Source organism: Phoenix dactylifera, chromosome 7 (genome assembly GCF_009389715.1).
Source record: "Phoenix dactylifera cultivar Barhee BC4 chromosome 7, palm_55x_up_171113_PBpolish2nd_filt_p, whole genome shotgun sequence".
NCBI classification, from domain to species: domain Eukaryota; kingdom Viridiplantae; phylum Streptophyta; class Magnoliopsida; order Arecales; family Arecaceae; genus Phoenix; species Phoenix dactylifera.
In genome coordinates this window covers 3,891,623-3,914,158 of record NC_052398.1, presented here as the reverse complement: position 1 = coordinate 3,914,158, position 22,536 = coordinate 3,891,623, and the positions used below count along the sequence as shown (strand labels likewise).

At 39.5% G+C, this 22,536-nt stretch overlaps 2 protein-coding genes across 6 annotated transcripts; both read left to right on the top strand.

Annotated features, from left to right (window-relative positions):
* Positions 1 to 1,803: 1,803 nt before the first annotated feature.
* Positions 1,804 to 13,547, top strand: LOC103702329 (protein-tyrosine-phosphatase IBR5). 5 transcript variants are annotated; one of them, XR_005512469.1, is made up of 6 exons: positions 1,805 to 2,262; positions 4,574 to 4,673; positions 6,852 to 6,909; positions 6,999 to 7,105; positions 11,554 to 11,706; positions 13,231 to 13,547. XR_005512469.1 is itself a non-coding variant. In XM_008784709.4 (5 exons), the coding sequence occupies exons 1-5, from the start codon at positions 2,026 to 2,028 to the stop codon at positions 7,495 to 7,497; spliced, it is 540 nt and encodes a 179-aa protein (XP_008782931.2). In that variant the 5' UTR covers positions 1,804 to 2,025; the 3' UTR covers positions 7,498 to 7,632. The 5 variants fall into 5 exon arrangements, 3 of the variants coding, with proteins under 3 accessions (XP_008782931.2, XP_008782930.2, XP_008782933.2); XR_005512468.1 differs by lacking the exon at positions 13,231 to 13,547 and adding an exon at positions 12,479 to 12,842 and having other exon boundaries at positions 1,807 to 2,262; XM_008784709.4 differs by lacking the exons at positions 11,554 to 11,706; positions 13,231 to 13,547 and adding an exon at positions 7,460 to 7,632 and having other exon boundaries at positions 1,804 to 2,262.
* A 539-nt stretch (positions 13,548 to 14,086) lies between these two features.
* LOC103702432 (protein ENDOSPERM DEFECTIVE 1-like) lies at positions 14,087 to 18,184 on the top strand. The gene is made up of 6 exons (XM_008784872.4): positions 14,087 to 15,552; positions 15,636 to 15,755; positions 16,841 to 16,957; positions 17,049 to 17,138; positions 17,582 to 17,689; positions 17,814 to 18,184. Exons 1-6 carry the CDS (start codon positions 14,173 to 14,175, stop codon positions 17,871 to 17,873), a joined length of 1,875 nt encoding a protein of 624 aa, XP_008783094.1. The 5' UTR covers positions 14,087 to 14,172; the 3' UTR covers positions 17,874 to 18,184.
* The last annotated feature ends 4,352 nt before the right edge of the window (positions 18,185 to 22,536 follow it).

The following is a 22,536-nucleotide window of genomic DNA, read 5'->3' as shown; positions in this document are numbered from 1 at the left end:
TCTTATACGTGGACACAATTCTCTTCTTGAATGTTTATTACGTGCACTTGAGTTCACTCACTTAGTTCTCTTAATTCTCTTCTTTAATTTGGAGTTATTCAGATGCAAAAGGGATGTTTTGATGGATGGAAAGTATGATTTCTTTTCTATTTATAAATGTAAAAGAGTGAGTATAATTAGATGCTTCAGTATTATTTTAATGTATCCCTTCACATAATCCATCAATTCATTAAGAGTTGTGATCACTATCAGATTAGATGCATCTTTTCATCTACAAAAATCTTTCAAAGAGTCCATTTGCGAAGCATCCCTTCGAAATATCTTATGAGAAGGAAAAGCATCTCTATGCTTCCTTTTAAGATACCGCATGAGAAACAATTAGAGATATGTTCGTAAAATCTCCGTAGAACTATAAGAGAACATAGATAAAGATAAAAAATTAAATCTTATCTATTTAAAAAACTAAATTCTTCGAAAGTCTAAGATAAATATTTATATTTAATTAATTTCATGTTTCAATAAATATTTGATATAGGATTCTAAAATCTTAAAATTTCAAATTAAATACATTATTAATAAACCAACAGTACTTATACTTATTTGGCTTTATGTTTTTAATTTACTAAAAAAAAATTTCCACCGCTCCCACCGCCATGGCAACTCACCCTTTTCTTCTTGCAGCGTCTCCACCGACCCAACCCACGGCCGGCGCCACCGATCTCTCTTCCATTCCCCTCCTCTCCCTTCTCTCTCTCGCGTTTATCCCAGAGGGTGGTAGTTTTTGCTGCTTTGGGCCTTTTTACCGCCGTCCCTTCCTGGGCTCCCTCCCTCTCCCTGAACTTGCATTAATCGGGCCTCCACAAAGGTATTGCATGCTACCAACAACCTAGATTTCCCTGCCAAATTATAAATGGGTTGGGTAAGTTCCAACTAATGGAAGATAAAGTGGGCCGGATAACTTGCGAAGTTCAAGCCCATCATATGCAGTTCCCAGTGAAAACTACCTATCACAGATTCACAATGAAATATTGTTTGAATTAGACTGAAGCCAGTCATGTCCAAAGAAATCCATTCGATACACAAGTAGCTCAAAAATATCATATCTGATCTAGTAAGTTGAAAGTTTAGAACTTTCCTGTTTCAGCCTGGGCTCGATGGACGCTCAAGCGCCCTTGTCTGATCCTTTTCTGCTATCCTATAACAAATTATCATGAAGGCTTTCTTCTCTTGACCCCCATTAGTTGTACACACTCTTATTCATATGTGAAGCGGTTATTTTTATGTTCCGAATTTATGATCCAGTCCCAGCCTGCTCATCCCCGGTATTGAAATATTCCAATAACCTATTAATTTTTAATAGTTTGGAAACCTGTAAAATTTAAAATCATTAGTTAAAAGAATTATTAGTATTGATTTTAACATGTTGATCGAGATTTTGATATACTGCATTGGAGATACCAAAAATTTTAATTTCTTATAAAATTTTTCCATCTTCCAACTCAAGTGAAATAAATCAGCTTTGAAGAACCCAAACCAGCCTTGCTTAAGGTGTCATCCTAGAAAGAATCTCATTTAGGTCAGGCAAAATATCAGTACATACCATTACGGGACTAAGTGTCACATATGTACTATCGTAAACAGAAATGTTCAGGGCACCTTCAAGAGACCCACAAAATGACACCACCTTCATTACTACCTCCCCGATCCTTGAGGCCCCACTGCACCCAATTCAAGTCACATTTGGGGTCTACGTTTGCGTACCAAGAAGACATCGATCTCAGTAAAGCCACAGCCCTCTCCCCTCTCAAAAGTTCTCGCCCCGGTTCCTTTCTTTGCCTCTGGGTTCCTCTCTGAAGTCTTTTCTTCACCCAGCTCCACGAACAAACCCTCAATTCGATCCTCTCCTCGCGCTTCTCGATCTCGGAATCGCCACTCTCGATCTGAGGCGCCGTTCGCACAGCTCGATTCTCCTTGGTTTGATCTCGATTGCATTTTTTAGAGGGATTTCGGTGCTCATCGCGTGCGATGAGGAAGAGGGAGAGAGAGAACCCATGCGGGGTCTGCGGCCACTACCACAAGTACGAGGAGGGGGAGGTCTGTGGGGTGTGCGGTCACCGGATCCCGGCGGCGGAGGATCGGTCGGTGCAGCAGGGCGGCGCGTTCCCGTCGGAGATCCTGAAGGATTTCCTCTATCTAGGGAGCTACGACAACGCGTCCAGGGCGGAGCTCCTCAAGACCCTCGGCATCTCCCGCATCCTCAATGTAAGTCAATCTCGAACCGTTACTGTTCATGGGAGATTTGAGAAGCGTTGCATGTTTTCGAACTGATCGTTTGGTACTTTTATTGAAAGAAATCATAATTTTGGTATTTTTGATAATCATCAAGACTAACGATAGCTGGTTAGCTGGTGGAACTTGAGCTTTAGTTAATGATTCTTGGAACTCTGTGTTATAAAAATGGGAACTTTGGTATTTTATTCTGATGAATAAGTAATGATGAGAACTCAAAACGTGGAATGAACTTGGGTCCCTGTTTTTTGTTTTTTTTGGAGATTCCTATTAGAAAAATTGGAGCTTTGTGTACTGTTTTGTTTATTAAGAATTTGATTACCAAACTGAAGCAACCAATATGTACATCCATGGAGCTATACTCGGGCATAACAGGGGAAGAATGGTTACGTTGGATTAAAACTTATTTAAGAAAAATAATTTCCCCATACAATCTTTGTGCATATTTATATGTTCGTTGTTGGATAAACTTGTCTATTAGTTCCTCCCTCCCAAAATATAGTAATTAGATTTTTAGAAAAGTAAGCTAAATTGATTTTAAATAGAAAGGGATAGGGGCACATTCCCACGTTAAATAGTGAGTGATTAAACCAGGGGGGCTTAATAAGGAAAATAATGACCATAATGTGATAATTGCAAGGATGCTGGCGTTCAACACTTGTATGTATGTTGGATTGATCCTAAAGCCTTCAAGCTGTACACAGGTTGGTTTGCTGCTATATCCATGATTGTTGCCGATCTTATGGTGATAAAATGCAAGCTTTCCCAGTAAGTCTCATCCTATCCCCTTTTCTATTGGGTTTTCCAGCAAGCTGCTTCGTCTCTATGGGACTTCCCGCAATACAATTACCAAAACTTGAGGCAAGGAAAAGAAAGCCATGCATGGCACCGGAGATTCTGAATGGTGTACATTTTGAGTGGTGGTTTTCTTGTAGGCGGATTTTATTTGAAAAACTGGAATTGAAGATTGTTGTTAAGTTATGTGGGGATTTTGGGTGCTCTGTTAAATATTTGCATTTCAAACACCATGCAATAATGTATTTTAGTTAGCTTTAGTGAAAATTATTTTTTTTCATAATGTGATATTCATTAGAGAATATGTATGAATTTGGTGGATCTTCATAGTCAAGTCAGGAGAAAATAGAGGACTGCTGAAACAAAAAAGTTGACAATGGTACATATGCACCTTATTGGTTGTTACGCATGATTTAGAGTAAAGATGAAATTTTTGGCTTGTATGTTTCGATAGCAGAACTATGGCACAACTTGGAAATGCCTTGGACATGAGAAGAACTGGGTCAACTAACTGAAGTAATTTATGTCCTATGCTGTAGAAGCCAAACACTACTCAACTCTATGCAATTCATAAATCATGCTCCTTTGAGGAAGGATCAAACTGGACTAATATGTAGAGAAATTATACGGACTATGGAAGGGAATACGAGGTTGTAAAGATCTTATATAATTTATCATCTGCAGGATTCTTCTATAATTTTGTCGCGACAACTGGTTAAAAGATTTATTCTTTTAGAAAGAATGAGTCAAACAAATTACTTATCTTAGTCGAGTTGTTATCAGTCTTATTGATTGCATGCGCCAATCCAGTATTTATTGACAACAAACAAATCAACAACACCTTGACATGAATATTGTTTTCAGCATCCTTTTTCTGATCAACTAATCAATGAAGTTTCGTCTGTGCAATAACTAATAAGTTTGGTCGGTATGGTACTTATTGAAAATTGGGAAATTGTAGGTTCTAGATCCAGATCCACTCCTTTCCTTTCATTGGGTTTATGTTCTTTTTGTTATCAATTACATTTTTATTGTCATTGTCTAGCTAAAACATTTGAAACCAGAAATGAGTTTATAGCTGATATTGGTACGCGCCACTTCAGATTTTATTTTATTAGCTAAAAATAGCTGTATTTAGAATCTTGACATAGTCAAATAAGTTTCTTTTTTCTTTCTTTTTTTTCCTTTTTTTCTTTTTCCTTAATAATTCCATGCTTCCTTTAGTGGTTTTATTGCCTTTTGGTTATGGATTTCCTTTTTATTTCTGTGCCGATGACGTCAAGTTGGGAATCCAAATAAGAAGAATAATTGGAATATTTATACAACCATCCATCATAGCCTTTTGTTTTATTCCTTGAGAGGTCAGCTCTTATAATATCTTCTTGTTTTTGTTATGCTTTTATGTCTCGGCCAGGAGGAAGTGGATACTACCATTTTTTCAAGATGACATTGTCCTGATACACTTATATGTTGTTTTATCTATGTGCAGACTGTGCCTGCATGCCAAAATCTGTATAAGAATTCTTTCACATATCATTGCCTCCAAGATGACAAGCACTTGCAATTTGATGATGCAATCCAATTTTTAGGTATGCTTATGATTCTATTGTTATATATGTCAGATCACAAGTTTCCCACAATTGCGCATTTGAGTGTCTGTTCAATTTTTTTATTTTTTTAATCGATTGCAGTGAAAAATGTGTTGAGCTAAATTATCTCCTTGACGACAGGCTGTATTGACTTATAAAAGAAATATCAAGTTGTCAAGTCCCTTGTACCCCTTCATTATTGTGAATAAATGCATGCTCTTAGATTTATAAAAAACTCTATAAGTGTGTTACTATTGCGGCAGCTATGATTAAGTATTATTATCTTTATTAGTTATTATATGCATACACCTTTGGATATCTCTTGCTTTTAACCATTTTCAATGATACATCCTGACTTTTGCATCCTGTCTGTGCTTATCCATGCACCCCTGCCTCATCCAACTCTATGCTGCCGACAAATGCCTTCATCCTATTGCCAACAACTCTGACGTAGGTACACTTTTTTACTGTTGAGTAACAGCAGGGAGGTAGCATTGCATATTCCATCATTATGATGAGTGCACTGTATTGGTTCTTACATCTGTTCTATATATCGAAGGACTTTGATGCATAGACCTTTTTACTTCTGAGGAAAGGTTGGGAAGTATCATAGGAAATTACATCATATCAAGTAGTGCACTCTATTGGCTCTTAATTTCTGTTTTATATATTCTTCCTGTAATTACAATCACATGACAATTATGAACACATAAGCACATACCCGCCATGCAAATCTGACTCAAAACCACATGCAAATATTACTGCCATGTTATATTGGCGCTCTCTATTTATGAATTCATGTGCCTCGCTCAAATTATCTTGAGAAAAACAATAGCCTATCTCCTCTTTTGTGTGTGCATTTGAGGTATCCGTAACAAATATTCTGGGTTCTCTCTTAAGCCTAAACAATTGATATTAGTTAAATACTCTAAATAATAATAGTGGCATCTTCCCTTGCCCCTCTTTTGTGATTTTTCTTTTCTTTTCTATTTTTGTGTGTGTGTGTGTGTTTTTTTTTGGGGGGGGGGGGGGGGGGGGGGGTGGAGGGGGGGTAGGGCCATTTGAGAACCCCAAACTGGCATTACTTTATTCTAGCAATGCCATCCTTGAATGTTCTTATTTTAAAATTTTTAATTGTTATCTAGATGAGAATGTATAAGTGCTTAATTAGGGAAATCACATTATAGGTCATGGAAAGGTAGTAATTTGGTTGGGCTGAAGTTATATTAGAGGGCATAGAGGTAGAAATGACAAGGTTGAGAAATAATTGTGATAAAATTATTAATTGGAAGTTATAATGGGCCTGGACCATGATTAACCTTCCTGTATCTTTTTCCATTTATCACAAAACCAACTTTGGACATTCAAGGAGTGGGAACAATGACACAGTGTTAGATTTATATTGTTAAAAATTACAAACAAGCCTCTTAAAACATAGAAAAATGACAAAAGCACGTGCTGAATTGAACTAATGAAGGTTGAGTATAAGGGACTGAAAATTAGTTGAAGAAATGCTTTTGGAGTGATTTTGATCGTTACAAAGAGGTTAGACTAAACGATTCATATGTTTCTAGCAAATTGGCAATGCTAAGGTTATTGTGAGCCATGTTATATAAGATGTATGTTAAGGTCATCATGAGAGAACCAGTGGTATATAGTAATTTAGGAATTTTACATTAAAGGATATCATAAGTTGCAACTAGTCCAAAGACAATGAAGATGAAAAGAGTGCCGAATGAAGAGTGCTGAGTTTTGATCTATATGGGTCAGAGATAAGGAGATGCTGATAAATTTGTTGAAGAAGATATGAAACAAATCAACAACTCTTGTTTATGGATAATTTAGGCCTTAAATTTGTTCATGCTGTAAGCTAGTAGCCCCATTTTCTGTTTTCTAAGTATTGGGTTATGGTTCTAGATGACATTTTTATACAAAATTGCTTTTTGCATTGGGCTGTCATCAGGGATAATTTGTTTTTTTTTTAATTAAACCTATTTGTGGTCTTTCTTTCTTTTTTCTTGGATGATGATACGCTCCATACCTACATATCATGTGATTATTCATTAACTTTTGCCGAGGAGTTGGATACTAACCATACTGAATTTGGTTTCTCTTGGTCGTATTTGCAGCTCATGCAGCTTTTGTTTAAATTTTGTTATATCTGATATTCTAATGCAGAGCAATGTGAAAGGGACAAGGCGCGGGTTCTCATTCACTGCATGTCAGGCAAAAATAGGTTTGTTTCTATTTAACATTTCTGAGCAGATATGTTACTTATGTAATCTTCTTCTATATATACACTGTTGCTTCATCTCCTTTTGACAGGTCAGCAGCTTTTGTAATAGCCTACTTGATGAAAAGCAAAGGATGGCAATTTGCACAAAGTTATCAGTGGGTTAGACATCGTAGGCCGATGGTGGAGTTGTCCCCAGGTTTGTCTTCTACCCAGCAGATGTTACTTCAGGAATATGGGGTCGAATATTTAAAAACTTGCAATACACTTCATAAGACTTTCTTTATCAAAAGTCGAAGCTTGGGTTATTCTTGTATCTAACCCCCCACCCCCAACTTTTCTCTTCTTTCCCTCTGGCACGTCTACCCCTCCATATTCCCACAGGGGATGACTGTTTAATCTTGTGGAAGACGAAGCTTTATTTTCTTTGTTGAATATGATCTCAGCTATCATGACCTAGCTTCGAGTTATTAGCCACAATCTTCCATGTAACCTGCTCATTTTGCCGGTTTACTCATATCATGATTCATGAATTCCAGCTTTTCATCAGCAGTTACTAGAGTATGGGCAGAAGATCTTTGGATCCAATGAGCCTGTGCCTGTCCAACCTCTGATTCCATCAGATTCGGTTCCATCTTTTGGGTTTGGGTATTCCAAGACAATCAGTAATCCTCCAGTTCAGATGTTCAATCAGCCCACCGTGCCATCCATCTTTGAACGCATTGGTCCGAACACCACCCCCAGTAATTTTGTCTTTGGATCTGGGAGAAATACGGATCAGAGAATCATGGAAAGCAGTGCTTTTAGTGCCATCCTTCCAACTGGGAGTGAAACCCCTATGGATAGCTCTTCTTGAGTTCATACATCCCGTGTGCATTCTATGTTGCTTAGCAGAAAAAGTTGCATATCAAGATCTTCCTGACATTTGAAGCATAGATATGAAGTTGATATTCTACATTCCCAAGGTTTCGGTCCAGAATGTATTTTTAAGAGAAAATGTATGCGGTTACTGTCTCCCCTTTTTGTCTTTGTAATTGTATGGAATCATGCTACAGAGCTGTAACTCTTGCTATAATGCTCGAAGAATTCCTTGTCCATATTAATGTCGATTATTCAGAAATTTTTATTTATTTAGGGCTTGTTTGGGTAATCCAGTAGGATTATATTAGATTTCATGCTGGATTCATTTATTGCTTAGCTTATGTAGACTCATATCAACCCAAAATCTCTCGGTGCAAATTGGATCTTTTTTTTCCCTTCGTGTTGTTGGCGAGGGATGCAAGTTTGACAGTGTCATCAAGCTTGATACAGTCCATGTCCGGACCTCCTGTAGGCTGGGATTTGGATGACAAATGGATCCCATGGTTAACCAGGAAGGTAATGCACTGAGATATTAAATCGAATTGCTTTGAAAAACTCTAATGGTTATTATCTTATTTTATATGTTATTAGTAAAGCTCTAATGCCGTGTTATACGTCTGATGTGCCATATCTGTTACCTACTCTGTTCTCGCTCATCTCCCCGCTCTGCCTTCACCACCTCCATGGCTCCATCATGATATGTTGTCGCCAATCACATTGTCATTGTGCTGTCGGCTTATGGTCAGGCCCAAGTTAGTTTGACTAAATTCCCAGATATCTTTGTTTAGGTAGTGTGATCTATGGATAGTTAGTTAGATTGTGATCAAATTACTTATGCAATTATTTAAGAAGTTGATCCATATCAAGTGTGATTCCGCTATTTCATCCAAGCAGCATTTCAAGGAATTCATTATTATTGAAAAATATTTTACCAAAACAGAACATGATTGTAGTTAGATTTACAAAGTCACCTACACAAACAAGGCCTTTATTTCAAATAAATAGTAAGAAGTAAGAGTGAAAATGATCAACCAATTTGTGTGAAAGCTCTAGACTTTCTTAAACTTGTTTGAGGGCAAGCAGGAGTTCAACTCGGTCTAGGTGGCCGTTGGAAAGAAGTACTTGAATTTCTTGTGTGCTTGTTCAAATACTGGTGGCAGGGTTGATCTGCAAATGGCTGACGCAATGGGAGCGGGATCGAGGGTACGTGAAACTCGGGGGCTTATTTGTAATATCAATCTTTCCAGAGGTTAATACAAAAGAAAATATTTTATGAAGGAATTTATAAATGCACTCCATATTTTTATACATATACACCCTCTTGGCCTAATTTGTTTATCTCGTCTTTATTCTCCACGCCCTGCTATTGGAAGCTCTAAAACCGAAACCAGTCTTCCCCTCTTCTTCTTCTCTCTTTCCTTCTTCTGCTTCCGGCGAGGACCAGTTAATGGAAGGAGTGGGGGCCCGGCTGGGCCGGTCGTCGACCCGGTACGGGCCGGCGACGGTCTTCAGCGGACCGGTCCGGAAGTGGAAGAAGAAGTGGGTCCCCCTCTCCAACCCTAACTCGAACGCCTCCTCCAACGCCGCCGTCAACGGCGGCACCGCCACCAACAACAACAACCACTCCCATCTCCTCCTCTACAAGTGGACTCCCATCTCCTCCCAGGCCAACGGGGGAGCCGCCGCCGCGGTCACCGGGAAGGACGCGTCCGCCGCCGCCCAGCCCGAGGAGCCGCCCCGGAAGAAGTTCCGATACGTCCCGGTAAGCTGATTCTCTTCGTCTGCTGACCTAGAATTCCTCTATCTTGGATTAGATGGCCTTGGGATTTAAAATGGGTGGGCTTTTCTTCTGTCGGCCTTGTTGGGCGTTAGGGTTTTCCTTCTCCCTGGCTGTTTACGGGGTCAAAGTCTCCGCCTTTTAGCTATTCTTCTTATAAAAAAACATAAAATAATGACAAGAATCCTTTCCTTCTTTAAAAAAATTAGAAGATTGCTGACACAAAACATATTTGGATGATTTATCTTTGCTCATGTTATGGTTTTGGCTTAAAGTTTTATTTCTTAGTTGGTTGGTTTGCCATTTCTCATAAGTTTCGATGTGTCTTCGTATTAACTGTACTGTGGGAGTAGATCCATGGGAGGGTACTGATGTTCCGGGGTTGATGCATTGGAGAAGGTTGCAGAGTCTCTCCCCTCTGCCAAACGTTGATGGTTAGGGTTTATTTCGGATGAGGTGGTGAGATAGTTCGGGGCTTATGCTTGTTTCTCACAAGCGTGAAGCTATGCTTGTTTATGTCTGTGGTTGTGCCTTAGGTGTGCTACTTGCTCTGTTTCCTGGACATAAGCTTATTCAATTCGTAGCATCAATGACGTGCATGCAATGTGTGTTTAGAAGGCTTGCGAAGATGTACTGCGTGTGCAATTATGTTGATGAAACCTCCTTCATATGCAGCGGGAGGACCAGGTTCTTGCTTGTTTAAGCCCGAGAGATTCTGGGGTCGCATGACTCGCATGTAGCTCATGCTCCTAAGGCCGACTTTCATGGACATTTATTGGTCTATGTCAGTCCAACCGTAGCTTGAGGTGGCCGAGATCACCTTTGAATTTGGATAGCTATGCGGTATTGGTCCAACAACAGAGACTTCAGGGACTGTATGCTCAAAATATGAAACATCAGTATAGTCTGGTTGACTTAAAAGAATATTTATTTTTTGTTTCATTTTGTGATGTAATTTAAGGGAATTTTTGAAAATTTTAAATTTGATGTGGTTGTGATCTTGAGGGTTTATCATGACAGCCTTCTTTTAGACTTTACTGTGAGTGGATATGGATTGAGACCTAGTCAGGAAGTACATAAGGAAATTGATTTATAGGCCTTTAGAGTCATAGTTCCGTAAATTTTAAGGTTGTTTTGATGATTTTACACTGATATACAAGCTTGCTAATCTAATTTAGATGTATTGACCAAACAAAACAACTTTTGCTAAAATGTTGTTTCTCCCTTGCGCTCTATTTTGGTTGACTCGTAGGATTTTAGGGTTGATAGAATCATAGTTTTGGAGAAAACATATCTAGGAAGTTTCCTTTAGCCTATTTGCATGGCTTGATATTTGATGGTGAGTTAGGATCCTAGTATGGGTTCTTTAGAGTCTGAGTTCTGTTTCTTTGATATTTTAAGTCTCTTGGATATTGAAGTTGTTTTTATAATTTTCTGTAGCATATACTGGTAACAGCACTTACTGATTTAGTGTAAATCATATTGGTATTTTGATGAACAGCAAAAAATCGAACAGGATTTGAAATGAAGATGGCATATTGAAATAGAGCATAACTTGATGAAGTATTTTAGAAGTAACTGCACATGGTGAAATGAAGATGACATTACATTATGCAATATACTTGTGCATATTTAGTGGATGAGATTCATCGTATCTATTTTTACCATGGACCCTTATAGATCATCACAGAAACAGAAGAAAGAATCATGCCACTCCTAGGTGGAAGCATGTTAACTTTTTCACACGTCATTGAGCAGCTAACCTTATGCTTTCAATTGGAGTGCTGTTTAATCCTTTGATAGCTTCTCTTCAGTCTTGACCAGTTATGATGATGAACTATATGGCATCACTATCTATATGTATAAGTGTATTAGGCTATTAGTCGCATATTCATTATTGTCTATCATAAGCTAGTCGGTAAACTTAAGTTTGAAGAACACTAAGTTATTGCAGCATTCTCTTCCTAGTCTTTTCCGCTGATATTTACTAGATCATATGAATAATGCAGATTTCTGTAATTGAAGAGCAAAAGCAAGAGGCTGCTGTGAAGTCTGAGGAGGAGAACAAAGCACGTGATGCTGATAGTTCTGCACAGACTGTCCAAGCTAATCAGTCTGAGGGGAAACCTGATATGAATGATGCTTCAATGGAAGAAACTCAGGTGGCATTTAGATATTTCCTATATTTCATATATACAGCATCTCATTATGCAAGCAGATCAATTTACTTATCTGATGATATCCACGTGAACATGCTGTCTTGTTTTTCACAAACAACTATTGTCATCCTTTTGTTTTATAAATATAATTTCCTGCTTCTCAATTTGAACCTTCATTTTTTATTTTCTTTACAGGATGTTATAGACACCTCTTTTTAAAATAATATAAACCTGTTTGATCGTACAGTTTCCCGATACTTGTGTGGGATGATTTATAGCACCAGTTATGCAGTCTATAAGTCAATTACCTGTTCAAAATTGATGAAGCGACAGATTTTGCTGTTTATTTTATATGGATTTGGGTACAAGTGTTGAGTATGGGTGTGCACGTAAATGTCAAATGCTTCTAATCCTGAAGAATATCTTGTTGTGGACCTGTGCCATGAGTGTCGTAACTGCACCTAGGTGTTGGCTAATTTTATCAGTTAGCTCTTAAAGGAATGTCAAATATTCATGTGCAAAACATTTAGAATCTAGACTCGTTTTCCCTGTTTCATCTTTCAACTCCAACTCTTGGCTGACCAGTAGTCCTAGGTCAGCACTTTCATGCCCATCTCAATTAGACTTCTTGCACCTTAAAAATCTCAAGTTAACCATCTGCAAAATCTCATATTCTTGTTACTCAAAGCTGATATAGGCATCTCTTGGGACTTGCCACCATTTTTCCAAAATGCCCTTTTTGAACGATATACGGATGATTGTTTTTGTGTTTCAGGCTACAGGCAGGGATCAAGCACCTGCAGAAGATAAGGGAACAGATTTAAATTTGAGCTTGGGTTTAAATGCTCCTGATGGTGCAGGTAAAAGTGATCCCAAACTGGCAGAGCAGGGCGATAGCACTGTTAAACTAGAGAGAGTAAGCTCAGCTGAGGACGTAGAAATGAAATCTGCTACTGATTCACAAACTGATAATAAATTAAAGAGGAAGGCTGTAACCCCTGACCTTGAAATGAGGGTCTAAGTTAGTGTATCATCTTTTGTCTTATTTGACCCTCTTTGCGAGAGGCATGATATTGTACCCTGATTGATGCACTATCATTTATGTATTTATACATCATCAAGCATGTTAGCGGAGATAATCCTGATGGCTAGGTGGATTGGGGAGGGAAAAAAAAAAGAACCTGTTTTAGTCTAGAGGGCTGCTTGATTGCCTACAATTGCGCCTAGCAAATGCAATCTGATTGCAAGAAGGTTGATGCAGCTATTTGGTTGCCTACAAATATGCAACCGAACCTCTCAAATACTCATAAGCTCACCTTTTTTTCATTCGATTTTAGTGATACAAGATGCTCGAAGCCCAGTGTTCCAAACCCTGCAACTAGTAACTACGCCTTGTTTATGTGTAGCACCTCTGATCTTGTGCTTGTTGAAACTTGTGTCATTTAGTATACATGATAAAGGCCTGCCAAAGCTGTCGCTGCTTTATTTTCCAATTACTCATTTTTTGCGTTAATCTTGTGTTCTCAGAGGAACCAACCCAGAATACGAGAAGAGGAGGATTTTGAGGGCATGGGTGCATATGCATGGCATTGAGATTGTAATTGGCCTTACAAAATATTTATCACATCATTATGTGGCTCAAGGGATGGATCGTACCTGACATCGAGGGCTATTACAGAGATGAAATTCTTGGCTAGTTTCTGTATGTACATACATATCAGCTTTTATATGAAAGAAACAGATGTCAATTATGTCCTTCTGGTTTCCATAATGGATTGCTGGTCCTGTGGCAAATGTTTTAAGGTTTTCGCACCAAATCCTATGAAGTCTGGACTCTTAGTGAATCGGTGCAACCATCAAATGAGCTTTCATTGGCATACTCTCTTCGTGCGTATGCATGCATTGAATTGAGCGCACGGAGCCCACTATGCTGTTGGTGTTTTTAATGGACTTTAGGGCACGTAATCAGCCCTGATGTAATGGTGCCTGCTCAAACTGGTGAAGTTAAAGGCTTGTCAACTTCTAGCTCACCGAATTGAAATAGAGAACAAGAAACCTCTCTCTCTCCGTCCACCTAACCTGTTTGCCAAAACCTGGTTGTTGATGTTTTGATGATCAGCTGCAAGCCCTGAGGAGTCCTTCCTCTCCCGTGCTCCTTCGCTGTGCTCCACGGCTTGGTTCTGTATGGCTAATGCGTTGAAATTTGTGCGCACGAATCTGATAGTGCCCGTGAAACGTATCCCCAGCAGCCCGTTTGTTGCGCTCATTTTCGAACGTTGCAGCCGTGAACCGTCTTTATTTTCGGCTTTAAATGCCTCCTAAGAATGTTAACTAGCCGTTGCGTGAACCTCGCTCCCTAACGGCTATCTCCCCCCCCCCCCCCCCCCCTCTCTCTCTCTCCTTCTCTCTCTCTCCTCTCTCGCTCTCGCCTCTGATCTCTTCACTTAGATAGTGTGTCTCCCCATTCCAATGATTGAGAAGTTCCATTTTGGGGAAGAAAAGCATTCCGCACCATTTCGTCTACCTAAGATCGCTGCTGTCCTCATGGAACCCAATCTCAAATCCTCTTCAGATCATCCCAATAGCCATCATCATCCTTCGGAAGTAGAGAACAAGGAGGATCTCCCTCCAATGGAGGCAGCAACGATCACAACAAATCCTCCTGCCACCGAGAAGAGGCCACGGCGGCGGGCGAGGGAGGTGAGCTCCCGATACATGATGACGGCATCATCATCATCTCCCATATCGTCTTCTTCCTCCTATGGAGACCCCCATCTTGCCTCCTCTCCAAGAGTGGCGTGCCCCTCTTTCCCCCACCCCCTTCTTCCTCTTCCAAAGAAACACCACCATCCCCAGCAGAAGCAACAGCGCCGGCCCCCGTCGATCCCCTCTTCTCCTGATGCCACTGGTTCTGAACCGGAGTCCTCTGCGTGCTTCGCAGATGAGAATCAGCCCATGGGTTCGGTTAGACGCAGCTTGGAGACTCCCCTGTTATCAGGGATTCAGAGTAAAGAGAGTGGGACTCAGAGGAAGCGGGCCGTGGTGAGGTTATTTGATGACAATGGCGGTGAGCGGCAGCAGCCCCTTGAACACCCGAAACCCATTGATGTGAAAAGAAGACCCAGGCCCGGCACTCCGATGGTATACCCTTTGGATAGGACTAGCTCCGGCACCAGCATTACTACTCCAAGATCAATGTATCTGAGCCAAAACCTTCAGAGATCCACGAGTGTTGGCGCATCGGCTGCAAGAAGGGCCACCCCGAGACCGCCCACCCCTGCCCGAGCTGGCCCATTCCCTTCAGAGAAGGACAGCGGCAATGGGCGCCACGAAACTTGTTCGGAGAACTCCTCTGCAGTGGCAAACTTCTCCGATTCAGAGACTTGCAGCGTCAGCAGTCTCGGTGGGCTCTGTGACAGCCCTCCGCTTCCAGGCCACAGCAGTTGCAGGGCACGGTCGGTTTCAGACCTGCGGTCCTCCATGCCCGAGGCTGACCTCTTGCCGACCATGTCAGCAAGACGGGCAGCAGAAGGGAGCTCAAGCCGGCAAGATGGTGGAGAGGATTCTTCTTGTAGAGCATCAAACCCTCTATGTTACCGCTCTCTGAATTTAGCTTTGTCAAGTTGCCAACAAAATCTGAATAAGTCCATAAATAGATCCCTTGTTCCATTGAAGCCTCCACAACCCCCGAGTACCAAATTTGCATTGGAGTTGAGAAAGGGAAGGAAGGTATCTGGCCGGCAGGAAGATGTCCATATGCTTCGGCTGCTCCACAACCAATATCTGCAATGGAGATTTGTTAATGCCAAAGCACAGGCCACGGTACATGCTCGGAGGATTGCAGCTGAGGTTAGTCGTGACATAACCCTAAAGTGACTGCTTGCTTTTTGTGTTTATTGTGGAACAAACTGAACAGCTTGTATTCTTTGCAGAGATCACTTTTTGGGCTCTCTGTAAAAATTGCAGAGCTGCAAAGTTCTGTTACAGAGAAGAGGACTGAACTTGAACAACTGAGAAGAAGGGAGAGTTTGCTTTCCATTCTCAAAGCTCAGGTAAGACTGATTCTTCTAGTGTTTAATTCTGATTCAATGTTCATTTATTTTGATGCGGCTTCGAACTGTTCTCTTGCTGGCCTCCACATAACTTGCTGAAATGCTAGAGTCTTGCTGAATGATTCATAGTTGATGTGATACCAGAGTTGATGATTCTGATATGGTTTTGAATTATTTTTCTGCTTGGCCTGCATATAACTTAATGGATGCACCATAGATCTCCTCTAATTGAAACGATATGCTCCTACTACCAGCCATGAGGTTGATCCCAATTAAGTTCTCACAGGTTGGAGTAGACATAATCAATCTAAAATAACTTCATCGGAAGTGTTAGTGGATTGAAGAAACAATCAGCAGAATATTTCAAGGATACATATAAACAAAATAGTAAGCAGGCTTTGAATATTTAGTTTCCATGGAATTCTTATGGTCGATCACATTGCTTGAATATTATAGTTTCGTTAGTGTACGTTTTCCATGCTTGTGAACAAATAAAGTGGAGATTATGAGGCCTTTTTAAGGTGATCAGGTTGTGTTGGTGGAAGGTAGGGGTATTTTATTGATGAACCGTCTTCCATGATGCATCTATTATGAGGAGGTTTGCTTAGCTCTTTTCTTTGTGGAAATTAACAAAGAATTGACCAGGCAATATAAGTTGATTAGATACTCATTAGCATATGGTTTCCAGTAGCAGTAACTTCTCATCTTGATGTTAATGGTTACTGTAGTAGTGCCCTTGAACTATGTTAGTTCTCTTTCTTGCCATTTGTTCGCTGGCACATTCGTTATTTTTGATTGATCTGTCCAGACAGCATATAAGAAACTGCAGATGCAACTGAAGCAACTCTTACTTCAGTGAGATAAATGTGATGTGCACTGGGAAGAACTTTTTATAATGAATATTGTGCTAGTATATCACTATTTTGTTATAGAAATAGGTTAAAAACTTTTAGCCCGTGAGTAGGTTATAAACTTACACGCCCAAAAAATTCTAAATTTTTTAGAACAGGTGGAAATGTGTTGCTTGACTAAGATTTCTATTGAATATACTGTTCTAAAATGTACATAGTTGGTTTTACTTCTAGATGCCATATTTGGATGAGTGGACCGATCTTGAAGGAGGCTACTCAAGTTCGCTCTCTGGGGCAACAAAGGCTTTGCAGGATGCTTCACTCCGACTTCCAATTATTGGGAATGTGAGGGTAAGAATTGCATTCATATTTGTACTTCATGTGATTGTTTTCTTTTACCATGTTATGGTAATAATTAACTGGGTGTAATTCTTATTTCCAGGCTGATGTTAGAGAGCTAAAAGAAGTCCTTGAATCTGCAATGCATATTGTGGAGTCACTGTCTCCCTATGTTGGTTGCTTTCTACCAAAGGTGAGAGAATGTTGATTGCCTGAATTTGGTAACACCATGGGATAGGGAAAGGGATGTGCACTGTCGACTATTGAGGAAAATTCTTGAAGCTTTGTATGCATATAAATAGAGCATCAGGGACCTACTAATTAGGTTTGCTCAAACTCTGCCAAGCATGAACTCAATGATGCTCCATGCGAATATCTTTTTCACATTATTAGTACGAGTATTTATGAATCAGTGAAGTAAATCTTTAAAAGAGATAAGCACTTGAGAACAAATTAGATGTTCATTCTTAAGTGAATACATTGATATTTTGTCCTAGCAATCGAAAAAAAATGAGCAATCAACAACTAGGTTGCAGTTGTACATACTATTTCTTTATATAGCATAATCTTCACTGTTTTCCACCTTCATATTTGCGTTAATAGACTGTTATAATTGATTTTATTTTCTTAGTATAGGCTGAAGGAATTGAAGATATAGCTTCAGATCTTGCTAGGGTAGTCAATAGCGAAAGAGCTCTAACTGAGGATTGTGGAAATCTCTTATCTGAGGTACATAATTTGCAGGTGTGACTCCTAACTTCACCTCAAATTTCTCCTTACCTCCATTTTTAGTTCTTTTTCCACTTGCTCTAAAGCGTTAGAAGAAAAGAGATATTGATCAATATGCTATTGTTTATTGTTCCCACAGGTGAAGGAATGGAGCTTAAGAAGCCAATTAATGCAACTCAAGCGAAGCAATGTAGTGTAAATAAATACAGACATTTTTTATTTTGCTAGAGCCAGCTATTTTCCTTGAGTTTCTTCGACATGCTATGCATCCAAAACAAAGCAAGAATGATTCTTTTATTCTTTCTTAGTGTCACATTCTCTTATATTAATAAGGAGAGGGAGAATGTCATGAGATCAATTCTTTCAATTGTTGGAGATGGATCGAGGGGTTTATGAGCAGTTTTATTTAAAAACAATTTAGAAAATTTACCCCCATCTCCTTTCCTTGTATTCATATATTTTCTCATCATAATGCAAAGCCTCAAAGATCTCAGTCATCTATTAATTAGATCTCTTTGATGACTTTCGATATTGTCTCCTAGAAAAATGTTTCATTTACTCTTTTGGGTGAATTATGTGGGAGAATATCATCATTTTGTCTTCATCACTATAAGGATTCACATGTTTGCAGGAGAAATTGCGAAGTTTGAAGAGCAAGCAAATCATATCCAATCTTTTTAGCTTCATCGGCTACAGCTGAGCAAAATGTGACCCGATGAAAATCTTAACACCGGTGCTTAGGGTTGTCCTAAAGTTGATAACTGCCCGTAATAAGATGCTCGATCCTTTCATAGTGCCTTCTTAAGAAAGTTGTGCTTAATAGCTGACCCCTTTTTAACAGAAAAGGCCTCAATGGTGAAAATGATGGTATACATTATGAGAAATTTGTATTGAAAATAAGATTTGAATTGCTCACTTTGTCCAAGGCACTGGTGTGTTTTTTATACAAGTTGAGCATCCATATATTGTAGAATACCACAATAAAATTCAATGATTATGAAAAAGATTCTAGGGACTAGATATAGTATAATACAATAACAAAATCCTATGATTTGGTACAAATACTAAATTTGAATTTGACAATCAGATCTCGTGATTTTTGGAGATTGATCTAAGCCGATATACCAAAATTGTGCATGCAATATGTGGCCGTTGTGATATCTAATATCGTACATATTATAATAGACAAGATTGTGCATAATTCTAATAACTGTAACACTCCTCCTCAAGTTGGTGTGTGTAGATTTGTAACACCCAACTTGCGTAGCAAATAAAAAAATTCATCACGGCCCAAAGCCTTGGTAAAAAATATCAGCACACTGGTTATCACTTTGAAGGAACTTGGTATGGATTGTGTCAGTTTGTAGTTTTTTCAAACAACATGATAATTTATTTCGACATGTTTTGTCCGCTCATAGAATACAAAGTTGGCAGCAATGTGAAGTTGCTGCTTGGTTATCACAATAGAGAGACATAGATTGAGGGTAGTGAATAGCCAAATCAAAAAGTAGAGTTTTGAGCCAAACTAATTCACAAATGGTAGAGGTCATTGATCGATACTCAGTTTCAGCGAGCGAGAGACAGTACTTTATTTTTTGTGTGCCATGAGATAGGGCCATCACCAAGAAAGCTGCAATAACCTATGACAGAACGATGAATAGTAGAACAAGTTGCCCAATCAGTATCATAAGAAGCACTGAGATAAAAGTTGTTCGAAGCAGGCATGAGATGCCAAAGCTAGGGTGTGATTTGAGGTATCTTAAGACTCGAAGAGCAGCATCCATATGGGGTTAGCATGGTGCCCGCATAAATTGACTAAGATGATTGACAACAAAAACAATGTCTAGACGAGTGATTTTGAGATAAATCAAACGACTTATTAGGTATCTGTACGGTTCTCCAACATCAGATTATAATTTTAAATTTTGCTCCATCAGGGTGTGTACTGGTTTAACACATAGAACATCTACATCTTCAACATATCTAAGGCATATTTCTGTTGAGAAAATTTATTGGATCATGCAACTTCAATGCCTAGGAAGTATTGAAGTGTGCTAAGACTTTTAATTCAAAATTGATCTTGGAGCAAAGGTAGAGTGGAAGCAATGGAAGAAGCATCACTGTTAGTAATTGTTGCCCAGTAGATACAACCCAAGAGGGGGGGTGAATTGGGTCTTTCAAAACTTTTATGCTACTTCTAAAACTTTTTGATTAACTATGCTAAGTTGTATAGATGCACAGTGAAAGTTAAACTTAGCAAGGGTTTGATGTATAGACTTCGACTTGATTAAATATGCTTGCAACTAAAGGATGTGCGGATAAGAATTAAGCAAGCAATTTATCTAAGTAAGTAAGTGTGTTAGTTAGACAATAACTAGAGGCATTACAAACACAAAGGACATATAGTGGTTCGGTGCACCCCAGCACCTACATCCACTCCCCAAGACCTCTTGGGAATTTCACTATAATCCTACCGATTACAGCCGGTTGTTTTACAAGCTCACAACCCAACTTGTTGTTTTACGAGCGCACAACGAACTCGGTCGGTTTTCCCAGGCTCACCGACTAGAACCACTCCGATTGTTTTCCCGGGCTCACAATCAAACCCTTACACGTTGGTTTTACCCTCGGCTCACCAACAAACCTAAACCCCGTTGGTTTTCCCTTTGGCTCACCAACAAACCTTACACCGTTGGTTTTCCCTTTGGCTCACCAACAAACCTTTACCCCTTGATTCAATCCCGTGATTGAATCAAGTTACAAGATATTATAACAAAGTTTAAGATAAATCAAAGCTTCTTAAACAAGCAAATATAACACTATAAGCAAATAGAGTAAAGTGAAGTCCTCAAACGAGTTTGGAAGATGAAGGAGCTCGACTTCTTCTTTACTTGACCCTCTTCTGATTTGGCACGAAGTGGAGGATCACTGAGGCAGCACACGGATGGAGAGGAAGCTTTGGGATTCACTTGGATGCTCTTCTTCCCTCTATTTCACTTTGAATGGCCCTTTTGTGCTTTTGGGAGATTTCCCTTGTAATCTGTTTGGAATCTCTTCCCTAAAAGTTCTCTCCCACTTCCATACCTTCTCCCCTAGCTCTCCTCTTGTTTTTATAGCTTTAGATGGAGTGGAAACAAGAATATAGCCGTTAGAGACAAAAATATAGCCGTTGGAACCAGTCTGCACCTCCTGACAATATTACCGTTGGGATCGGAGTCGACTCGCGCGATCAGGAGTCGACTCGGCTGTAGCGGGAGTCGACTCAAGCTTTTCCGGAGTCGACTCGGCAACTGTTCCAAATTTGAATTTTGTCCACTCGAGTCGACTCGACTATCCTGGGAGTCGACTCGAATCCCAGAGTCCGAACTCCCGATCCTCTGTCTTTTGGCTCGTCCAGTCTTGGAGTCGACTCGAACTTCCTTGGAGTCGACTCGGCTCTCAGTTTTCGAAAGTTGGTCTTCTGCCATCTTAGTGTAGTGCTGCCTTGGAGTCGACTCGAGCTGTCTGGGAGTCGACTCGAATCTCAGAGTCGGAAAACTGATCCTCTGTATTTTGGAGCCGCGCTGCCTTGGAGTCGACTCGACTTGTCTTGGAGTCGACTCGCCTCTCAGAGACGAAAATACCGTCTTCTGTCTTGGGGTTGCGCTGTCTTTGGAGTCGACTCGGACTTTGTGGGAGTCGACTCGAATCTCAGTGTCCAAAAACTGCTTCTCTGAGTTTTCCCTTGTGTACCACTGAGAGTCGACTCTCGCTTTCTTTGGAGTCGACCCGACAACCATTGGAGTCGACTCGCATTCCTCAGGAGTCGACTCGAATCTCAGGGTCGAAAATCCCTCTCTGACTTTTCTGCCTTTTACACCCTGGAGTCGACTCGTTCTACTCTCGAGTTGACTCGCCAAGCATTGGAGTCGACTCGAATTCCTCAGGAGTCGACTCGAAGACTATTCTTTTAAATTTTCCTTGAATTTGCTCCTCCAATTTGAATCTTTTGAACTTGAGACTTGGGCCAATAACTTGTAGCTTTCTTCCAACTTTTCTTGAGTGCTTTTAGAGGCCTTCTTGTGTTCTTCCAACTTGCTATGTTCCTTGCAACATAAATATCTTTCTCCTTGCAACATAAACATTAGTATCTATACTTCAAGGTTTTGTGATCATCAAAATCAATCTATGAATCAATCTTTGGGTCATCAATCTCCCCCTTTTTGATGATGACAAAACTTGGAGTATATGCAATATAAAAGATATTGTTTTCTAGAAGTAATACATAGCTAAGTTGCATGAAGTAGAAAACATATATATTTGAAACATACTTCATGATACTGCTTTAGATTCAATCAGCTTAACACAATCAATTTAAGCTGATTTGTACTCAATACAAAAAGCATTATAAGCATATACTTAAATATTTCTCCCCCTTTTTGACAACATCAAAAAAAAATAGGGAAACATTAAGCACAAATATTTCTTTTCCTTATTGTACTCTGATTTGAATGTTGAATTATTGCAAGAATATGAATCATATAACTCAAGGCAATAATATTGGAATCAGATTAGTGAGCACAGATCAGAGCCAATTAAGATAATTTCAGAGCAGAACACATTGAATGTGATTTCAAGAAGTTTTCTAATTTGATACCACAGATAGTTTTCTAATCAAGTGTGGGTGGAATCTCTCTTAGGTTAATTCAAGAAGTACCACAAATGATATTCAATGAAAAGCACGAATGGAAGTCTAACATCTCTTCAATAATAAGTATGAAAGCTTGTTCATTTAAGATCTTTTGCCCAATCTATTAAGTGTTTTATCAACAGGAGAGCAATTTAATTAATTTTCAGAGTAACAGGTCAAAACCTATATATGT

What these genes read in the sequence shown, in the direction of transcription:
- LOC103702329 (XM_008784708.4), top strand. Translation starts at nt 2,026, where the DNA reads ATGAGGAAGAGGGAGAGAGAGAACCCATGCGGGGTCTGCGGCCACTAC. An exon ending in TGATGCAATCCAATTTTTAG is followed by an intron (nt 4,674 to 6,851) that starts GTATGCTTATGA and finishes ATTCTAATGCAG; the next exon opens with AGCAATGTGAAAGGGACAAG. An exon ending in TGCATGTCAGGCAAAAATAG is followed by an intron (nt 6,910 to 6,998) that starts GTTTGTTTCTAT and finishes TCCTTTTGACAG; the next exon opens with GTCAGCAGCTTTTGTAATAG.
- LOC103702432 (XM_008784872.4), top strand. Translation starts at nt 14,173, where the DNA reads ATGATTGAGAAGTTCCATTTTGGGGAAGAAAAGCATTCCGCACCATTT. An exon ending in TTGGTTGCTTTCTACCAAAG is followed by an intron (nt 17,139 to 17,581) that starts GTGAGAGAATGT and finishes TTCTTAGTATAG; the next exon opens with GCTGAAGGAATTGAAGATAT. An exon ending in CTGAGGTACATAATTTGCAG is followed by an intron (nt 17,690 to 17,813) that starts GTGTGACTCCTA and finishes TTGTTCCCACAG; the next exon opens with GTGAAGGAATGGAGCTTAAG.